The sequence below is a fragment of the Austrofundulus limnaeus genome, unplaced genomic scaffold, assembly GCF_001266775.1.
Source record: "Austrofundulus limnaeus strain Quisiro unplaced genomic scaffold, Austrofundulus_limnaeus-1.0 Scaffold51, whole genome shotgun sequence".
NCBI lineage: Eukaryota > Metazoa > Chordata > Actinopteri > Cyprinodontiformes > Rivulidae > Austrofundulus > Austrofundulus limnaeus.
Genome location: NW_013952453.1, coordinates 938,301 through 948,431, shown reverse-complemented (window position 1 = coordinate 948,431; position 10,131 = coordinate 938,301). Strand labels below are relative to the sequence as shown.

At 36.5% G+C, this 10,131-nt stretch overlaps 1 protein-coding gene across 5 annotated transcripts in view; it reads right to left on the bottom strand.

The window, feature by feature from the left end:
• Positions 1-6,861: 6,861 nt before the first annotated feature.
• Positions 6,862-10,131, bottom strand: part of tox2 (TOX high mobility group box family member 2) — a 108,103-nt gene continuing 104,833 nt past the window's right edge. For all 5 annotated transcript variants that reach the window (XM_014008597.1, XM_014008598.1, XM_014008602.1 and 2 more), the window contains one exon: positions 6,862-8,970. In XM_014008597.1, coding sequence (XP_013864051.1) covers positions 8,928-8,970 — 43 coding nt within the window. In that variant the 3' untranslated portion in view covers positions 6,862-8,927. The remainder of the gene's footprint in view (positions 8,971-10,131) is intronic.

Here is a 10,131-nt window from a genome sequence, read left to right as displayed (position 1 = left end):
CTTACTTACTTACTTACTTACTTACTTACTTACTTACTTACTTACTTACTTACTTACTTACTTACATATATCACTGCTCTACTACCTATGAACGTTACTGTTGTTGACTTACATTCAGCCCCTTCAGCTGTTTATAGTAGGTGAGCAAATGTGTATTTTTGAGTGTTCACAAACTGTCAAAAACATATGTTGTTGAGATTTTCTGGCTCTGATCATCATGAATTAGAAGGGGAAAAAGTAAAATTTAATATTTTAAATTTTTCTTCTACAAGTTCAAAGTCCTAAACCCCATTTGTATAAAAAGTTTATGTAAAAAAAGAAATCAGGAAGCACTTTTATCTTTTTTCCATTAAAACAAACCAAAATCCTTAAACAGTTTGGATCATTGCATAAAATCTCTCATTTCGACTCATTATTTATTCTTGTTGCAAATGAAAGTCCGATCTTTTATTCCATTTGCAGGTAATGCACCACAGCTTTGATAGAATCTAAGTTAAAACATTTTTTTGTTGCATTCATTTGTAAAAACCCAGTTGTCATGATGTAACCTTCTTCACAGTTTGTGTGAAGGCACCTGCAGCTCTCTGAGAATGAGTTACACCAGGATGATTTTTTTCTTCTTCAAATTTAATCCCAAGTTAGAATTCAATCCTCATTTTTCAGTTGCTCCAAGCCTTTGAAGTCAATTTCGTTAAAACCAGGGAGGCTGATTGAAAACTCTTTAGAGTGATAGAAAGTATCATTACTTAGAAGAGACACAGACAGGGATGAAACTAAAGCAAAGAGAGGGAAAACACTCTGGTATATTTGATTCTAATGAATGCAGATGCATCTGACGAAAAACAAACGTCTCTCGGGAGGAAAAAAGAAGTTTATCACACAGACGTAAATAGAAAGTGAGAGCGTTTAAAGATGGAGCGATTTATTGGATTTGAAATTTGAAAATTGCAATCATGCACCAAGCATTCTGGATTCTGCAGGTACAAAACCGCTGTAATTGATGAGAGAGAGAAATTACTTGGGTATGACACAGCATGTGTCAGGCACAATCGAGCTCCCAACGACCAAACAAGGCAATCTAGTTTGTCTTCACTTTAACTTGCTCATGAGTTCAAACTCAAATCAGTAATGACATTGTTTAGGTTCATCGTCTTGGAGAGAAATTGCCAGAAATGGAACAGTTTTTTTTAGAGAAATGCAGAAGAGAATTTGGCCAACAAATTCAGCTCTGCATGACACAAAATGTGTCAGAGAAGGCGAACTGCATGTTTGGATGCAGAGCCATGAGATCATGGTACTCTGCTTTTATTTCTTCTGTTTGGGTCAGTTTTTTCCATTAGGGCAGGGATGTCCGAAGTGTGGCCCTGGGGCGATTTGTGGCACCTGAACTGATTTTGTGTGGTCACTGACTTCAGTTCAAAAATTATACTAATTTGTTTACAAATTTGTCGCCCCGGCACAGGTGTTTGATGGAAAATTTCTATTTATTGTTAAGGCAAATTTATCACAAAGTAAAATCCTATAATAAAAATATTGGCAACAATACCAATTTTGTCTTTAAATAACCAGACTCTTAGCTTTAACGACTTCTACTGAAAAGCTGATTTTGCTCCAATCTGCTTTTAATTCATTTATTAATTTCATCTGAATACAGCAAGCATTTTTAACAAAAGACTGACCTAAATCCTGATTTTATTGATCAGAATTGACTAAATTGGGTTGTTTTCTTTCCCCAATTGAAATCTAGAAAATTGCTAAATTTCTTTCAATAAGGGAAATCCTGCAAAACACTTTTAAATTTCTGGATCTAGATTAATTTACGCATCCATTTCCAGTAATAAATCTGACTACTTTATTTGTTTAATTAAAGTATTCAATGCTTAGTTAATTGTTGAGCAGGTAAAGGAAAACTATTTTTGGCCTTCAAGTCCTTCTGACTTTATGATTTTGGCCCATGTGACAAAATGTTTGGACACCCCTCACTCAAACGACCTGGTTGGGTGTCAGAAAAATGTCTTGAGTTGATACTAAAAGTGGGATGTAGTATTTATATTTTGTAAAACCGGTTATTTACTTTCAGGCTGAAACTTCCTGAGCCATCTTTGATATAATGAGAAGAACTTAAAAAAACATAAAGGAAAAGAAAGGCTTCACCTTCAAGTATGCATGTTCTGTGTAAATCTCCTGAGTCAGCTGTTTGTGTTGTGTAGTAATTTTGTGTTCAGAAAGCATTGTACGGACTCTGCCTGCAAACAAAGAAGAAAGGTGATCACGTATTTCAGTTCTAACCAAAAGGTAAACTAAATCAAACATTGTTCATTATTTGGCTGTATATTTGTGAACGGATGTAGCAGTACTTTTGCAAAGGGTATCAGTGGAAAAACAAGCAGCGTGTCACAGAGATGTATTGTGATGTTTTACTGTATATTGGCAAAGCTTGTTCCACAGCTTGGTTGCTATGGAACTGATTAAAAAAATGAAAAAGAAAAAGAAAAAAAAAGGACCTTTTTCTGCCAGCCAAATGGTAGGACTGTCTTATTATACAACATGCCAACCTGTTGCGCTACATTCCGTTGAATCCTTTCCCAAACTAGGCTTATTCAAACAGTGTTACATGCCATGCTCATGACAGAGCTGAATACCAAACTTCTAACTACATTGTATTTTCATAACAACCCCAAAATCCCAGACATCTGGAGCTGAACCTTTTCACAATAACGCCAGCGTTTGTCTTTTAAAGTCTCCCCATCAGGCAGTTATTGGAGGATCTGAGGTGCAGCGTGTGTGGGCGATATTACTCAAACAGAGCAGCTGTGGTGTTTAACAAACACCTGAAATGACTACGTATGGCCGGCCGTGTTTCTGTGGCTTCAGACTGAGGTGATCCAGAGCACAACGAGACCCGCTTTTCACAGACAACTGCTGGGGTGATGAGAAAATGGTTATGTGTGCGGTTCTCATTCTGACTCATCAGTTTGAGTCAAAAATTTTGAAGAAGTGCTGAGATGAAAGAAATGTGCAGCTTGATTGTTTTAGCTCTTAGTCAGTGAACACGGTGGGCTCGGTGAGGATGAAGGCTCCGGTTCTATCAGATTTCCAGACTAGTATGTGCAAGGGGAACTTTCTCATGTGCATAAAATTGCAAAAGGTTTCAATTTTACATAAAACGGAAAAATGTCACCATGTCTTCATAAAATAAATTATATGATTGTTGGAAAGGTGTGTGTGTGTGTATGGGTGTGTGGGTATTCTGTATACTACTTAGCGAGGTTGTAATTATTGTATGCATGTGTATGTGTATTTATGTAAATGTGTATATATGTACTGTATGTGTGTATATGTTTATAAATGAGCATATGGATATATGTACATACATATGTGTATGGTTGGTTGTTGGCTGTTTGTTTTCTTCATTTTTTGATGGTCAGAGGTCGGGTGTGTTGTCTTGTGTTATTGGTGTGCATTTCACATATCGTCAAAGTTCTGTTTCTCTCTACAGTTCTTATATTTCTCTTTTTCTTCTTTACTCTAGTATTTAAAAAAATAGGTCACTAATGATGCGAAAACTAAGAAAATAACATTCAGTTTTGTTTTCCACTGAAGTGGCCAAAAAAAGGAAAGGTGATTTATTAAACAATGTTTTACAGATCCTACATAATAAATTAAGGTTTACTTTTTAGCTCTAAGTTAGCTCTTTAATGGAAATGTCTCAGTTCCACACACTTGCCTTTGTCAGCATTGTTTGATGCAGGGTTAGGGTTTAGAGCTTATTTACAAAGTTAAGAAAGACAATTTAGAATCATAACTGTCCTTTCGAAAACGTCAACAAAAGCAGCAGAACGGCACTTTAAAGGGTCCTGTTGCCCGTTGTTGTCCATAAGTGCCATTTTAAGTGTTAAGTATCTGTTTGAGCAAAAAGTGCCCATGACCTCAGAAAAGTGCAACCCTGAAGCCAATTTGATATTGAGAAATTCAAATTTGGTTTACCTCAGTCATAGGGAGAACTTCTCAATCACCTGATGTTTCACAATGATTCACGGGAACATTTATAAACGAAAAGAGACTAAACCCCAACTTTTAAATAAAAGCAAATAAAAACCTTAATTTATTATTATAATTTTTAAAAATAAAAACTAGAACTGACCACTTCCTGGTCGCCACAAGCAAACGTTTATGGTTGCAAAAACTGATGTTGCAAACTTGTTGGAAAAGGTGAACATTGATGGTGTGAAACCACAACTTTGTTTCATGCCACATGCCATGCTGGAGGTGTTATGATTGTCATCTTCTGTTTATTTTGGTGTTTTTGTGCAGGAGTACCACAAACTGAAAATAATTTAAAAGAAAAACTTTCTGGTTTACTCTAAAATAAAAATAACATTTTGTTTAAATTGTCAGAAAAAAATTATTTTACTTTTTAGCAACACCAGTATTAGATAAAAGCCATGTATGATATAAATAAATATGTATTTATAAAAACTTCAGCATCAAAAGTTCTACTTATTCTGCTGTTTAATATTTTATCATGTGCCGTGCAGTCAGCATAAAAAAGAAACTTTAAGTGATTCTGAGCACAAAAACGAAACCCATTTCTTGTTAAAACCGCCCACATTTCCTGCCGTTTGTTCCTCCATCGCAGCATCAAAGTTTGCAACTGACAGGTCCTGACTGAAGGCTGCAGGGGTTTGCTTGTAGTTAGAGTTCAAAGTTCACCTCGACAATCTGCGTAACATTCTTCACACCTGGTTTGTGGTTACTTTAATAAATGTGTGAACTAACATTGACGCAAGCAAATTGTTTTTTCAAATAGTAAATGCTTCCACATTTGAACATTGTGCTTACAAATAAGCATATTTTGATTCACGGTTTTTTTGAAAGCTTTGAAATATCAGTTTTTCTAATTTAGGTACAATAAATGAAATCTTAGCGGAGACAGTTGATGCTTCACTGAAAATTCTACACTGTTGTCATGTAATATGTTGCTGCAGTGGCTTTTTAAAACCTACCGTATTTATTTGTGTATAATACGATCTCATGTATAATACGACCCCCCCCCCCACTTTTTTGAGCTTAAAAAGCATAAAAAAATTTAATCCTCAAACTACCTTAAATTTCATACAGACTTCAAGATTTTTCAGCCTTTGCAGTCTTTATACATATCAGTAAAATGATCATTGGACTGTTCATTTTATTTTAACAACATATGTACTAAAAAGTATTTTGACAACAAATATACTGTATATCAGCTGTAGCAGCATCATATGAATTCTGGCATTTTACACATAGTCCACCAGGAGGCGCCAACACAAAAGTCAGAAACGTCACATGAGATTTGGGCCATCTTGTGGGGGAAAAGCAGATTACTTCCTACTCGCAAGCGCCCCCTCCGGTGGAGAAACGTTTTTTCAGGGATACAAACTTTTTCAGAACACCGGTAGACGGCAGCGATTATAGAAGAACATGTGTTTGTTGTTCCAGCAGCGGTCCGGTCACACGCTAATGGCATTAGTTCGTTATCATTACTAAGGTGCAGGACTGCCTTTTTTTTCTTTTTTTTTTCACATCATGTTGCCTGCCTGGATCTGTTATTATCACGCTCTGAAGCATGAAGAAGTGTCAGAGGTAAGCTCGTTTCAACTGCTTTTTATAACATGATCTCATTTCTGGACTCAATAATTTTGCCGATACTTCAGTTAAAATACATAAATAAAATTATTTATCCGTAATACTACCCCCAACTTTATGGATGATTTTATGGATTTAATTTTACGTATTATACTTGAATAAATACGGTATGCAAAATGTAGGATCGTTGCATTGCACAATGATGTTGATATCCACTATAAATTGCTGTTTTTCACTTCAGTTGGCCTCATGGCTTTGGCTCAGGGGTGAGGAATGGGATTAAAGGCACTGACAGAACTGTCAAACTGATAGCCTCTGCCTGCTGTATTTACTACAGACTCACTACAGACAATGAGGGCATGTGCCTCTATAGATGGCAGGGTGCATTCATGCAAAGTTTTTGTTTTCTTGTATTGTAAAATAAGTCAAATTCGCCATTTCTATACCACTTTTGAACGCCAACAACTCAAAGAGCAGGGGCAACGTCTACACAGTGAAGAAGGAAACACACAGACTCGGGCATTCATTAGAAGATATTCATTAAAACACAAGACAGGAGGAACACAACAGTCAGTCTGTGGCAGCATCCAACCCCCCCGTTATCTGACACTGCATTAAGAATGTATGACTGAGATTTTCATATAATGTGTCATATCACAAAGTGGCAGGTTTTCCAATTGTCCAATAATGATCTATTTGCCAATTCAATACGGCTGAAGAAGAGACGGCAGGCGGGCGTAAAATGAATAAAACATTGAATGGAGGGATTGTGACAGTTCCATTTCAATCTCTCCTTGCCTCTCTGGTGAAGTCTCCTAGAAGACTAGTGTGCTATTGGGGTAAAACCAGCACTTGGACGGCTGCCTGAGTTGTATGCACGTTGCATTTTTCTGTTCTCTTTATCTGACACTAGACGCCTACGATGCACTACTTTCACAAGCAGCAAACGTCTTCTCGCATCTGCTCTCCTGTTAAGATAGTTTACTGGCAATATTCAAGCTGGCTGCTAAACATTCTGTCTATCCGTGGTTAATTAGATAATGCCAACAGGGCTAAATATAAATATAAGCTACTAATGTGACCCCCCTTATGTGTAAATGTAAAGGAGAGTAAGTTGGGGGTGTTTGTGCGTCTTGATGATAGCGATTATCAAGTCTGCAATAAAATGTGTGATCATCTAATTGGAGACGAAATAAGAAAATCAGCCTGCAGGGAAATGAAGAGACGTGTGGCATGTTCACTTTTAAACTTTTTTTTTTACTTTATTATGCAGGTTTGAAATAAAAGAAGCATTGTGACAGGAACTGATGCTGCTGGCAAGGAAAGAAAAATAAAGCAGCATCCAAAATATATAAAAAAATAATAACAAAAATCATTGTCGTGATCATCATCATCATAATTATATATCAAACCAAAGCAAAGAGCAAAAACAAAGTCAAATAAGAATAAAAATACACCTCCATTGTAAGAAGCAAAAAGTGATCTAATCTTTGTTTCATAAATAAGAAAACCTGTCAAACAGCTGATGAGCAACTAGCAAAAAAAAAAGTACTGATAACCATTTCAAATATTTATCAATACTGGCTTTACAAATAAAATAACTACAGTTGGCAGGTTTTTTTTTCTTTTACACAACTTTAAATGTTATTGTCTTGCAGCAACTAAAACTGAAATTCTGCTACACAGAAGAGATAAAAACGAGATGTTTTTTTTTTTTTGTCAGCGAAATGCATTTCTGTTAATCACACAAAAGTTAAAAACATGAGCTCAACACAACCAAACACCAACCAGAAACCTATATTAAAAAAAAAATGAAGATCACTGTTAACGTGGATGTGATGGCTCCATTCACGTCCTGCAGTTCTTCACTTCTGCATGTCGAGGAGACAACATCAACGGTGTGGTCAGATAATAAAACAAAATTGTGTATGTGTGTGTGTGTGTGTGTGTGTGTGTGTGGGGTGGGCATTCTGAGGCAGTAATTTTTCCTCGCCCCCACCGACTGCCACCCGAAATTTTTTACATCTCATTTTATCTCACAGCGTTTTCTTTTCTGTCTCTGTGCTCTGGATTCTCTCACCTGGCTCTTTCCATTTAATGATCTGCAGGACATATATTGTGTATTTGGTTTGAGATTGAACTTTATTGGAAAAAAATAAATAAAAAAACACACCAGTGAGCACAGATTTAATGCAAGAATGAAAGTGTGAAATACTCCTTCTGAAATCCAGCTGCACAAGGCTGTTAAAATTCACGAGAAAGACTCAAACACGGGAGACACTCGCACACCTCTGCACACGCGCACACATGCATACACACACTCAACTGTTCACGTCATCAATGTGGTCCACTCTAACGTTCAGACATACACACACACACACACACACACACAGTAACATACAGGTACTATTAAAGAAGAAACAAATCTACCTTCCAATCTGAAATTTGATCCCATAAAAGTGATATTTACAATCACACTGTGAAAGATTGGTAGACCTCAACGGGTCTTTAATATAAAATAAAAAAATAATTAATTTAAAAAAAAGTTTTCTTTCCTAGCTCCACTCAAGATTTGTGGTTGATTCTTCAGGCCCGTAAGCAAAGCTACCATAACATCAAGGCCTACGCTGAACGTACTAGGAGTTAATTTTTCTCTACATAACAGGGCCCATCACTTTTTTTTTTTGGCAAAAAATAAAGGATTAAAAAAATTTAAACAAAACAAAACAATGACAATAAAAGTAAAATATTTCTGCAAGCAAGAAATAAATAAGACGAGCATCAACAACAATAGAAATAAAAAAATAAAGAAAAATAAATGACAAAAATGGAGATAGTATATTTAATTTTTTTTTTCTTTTCATTCTACTTAAAGCTGGATGGGGTCCCTGAGGGGACTTTTGATGGTGACACACAAGAGGAGCTCTACAGCCTGCATCGGATGGGGCTTAGAGACACACAACTCAGGAGGAGCACGAGGAAATGCATCGTAAGTGCTTTGCAAATTTAAACAGCGAGGGACTGCTAATACAATGAGTGGTACAGACAGTAGTCATCTAGTCAAGAAAAATAATAATAATAATCACAGAATCTATGAACTGAGAAAAATAGGAATTACTCAGAGAAAGAAAGATGGTGGCTGAATGTCTATGTGTATGTATGAGATGTTACTGTATGTCAAGAGTACACGGGATCTAAAGGTGGGTCATAAGGGGGGGGGGGGGGGGCTGGGAGAGGAGGGGGCGAGGGATGAGAGTAGACTCCTTGGTGTCGTATTTGTCAGCAGAGTAAAATCTTCAGGTTCAGGTGAGGTAGAGTGGCTTGTCCCTGCCTATCATGTTGCCACTGGAAGACAACAAGAGAGAAAACAAAGCAAAAAGAAGCAGAACAACAAGTTAAACTTTGACTGAACACAGACACGGTAAAAGTAAAAAAAATAAACAAAACAATAAAACAATACAGTATGTATGGATTATTGTAAATACTTTAAAGGGGACATATCATGCAAAATCCACTTTTTTAGCTGTTAAATGAATGTTGTTGTGGACTTGGAGTCTCTAGGAGTGCAAACAGTTTGAATATAGTTTCTCCTGGTGCTGCGTAGATACGGTAGCTCTATAATCTGTTTGGGTCATAATTTTCAATCCGGTCAGTTTTATGTATTATCGATAACATTTTCTGAACTATTACGTCACATTTTTAAGATGGAACTGCCAAATAAGGTCTGGACTTACCAACCACAATTTGGTGGTCTTTATTCTCTTCTAGCTCCAACATGTAAGGCTGGATGGACAAATCCTCCCTTGTTGACACTTTTATTTAACTTATAAATAAAATGTTTCTGTGCCACTAATCCCTCTATCAAACTAGAATGGACCACTCAGGAAGCTGGAGTGGGGAGAGGTCCGGACAGCCTTGTTTGGATTTAAAGAGACAGTCTCAAAAAGAGTTGATCATCTCATAAAGTGGTGAAAGAGGGGCTTGTGGAGTTACAATAAGGAGAAATCCAGACCAAAGCATTGCAGTTACACTTTATATAGACCCCAACTGAACAAGTTAAATGTGAAAAAGAAGGATTTAAAAGCATGACATGTCTATTTAAAATTTCTGGTTGTCAGATTCCTTTGTCTTAGTATTTTTTTAACCTATTCATAAAATATTAAATAAAATATTATATTATTTGTAAACTTGTGAACATAATTTGTGGTCCTGATGAAAACACATATTTTAGAGGTTATTAAGACTGTTTATTACACTTTCCTGTGTTTTTCCCTTTTTGAAGCTGAGGGTCTCCAATGGGTGTAACATTATTTTATAAATTATTTAACATGTCATGAATTATTTAAATGGTAAATGGACTGAACTTATAGAGCGCTTTTCAAGTCCCTCCGGACCCCCAAAGCGCTTTACACTAACAGACATTCACCCATTCACACTCACATTCACACACTGATGATGGCAAACTACACTGTAGCCACAGCTGCCCTGGGGCGCACTGACAGAGGT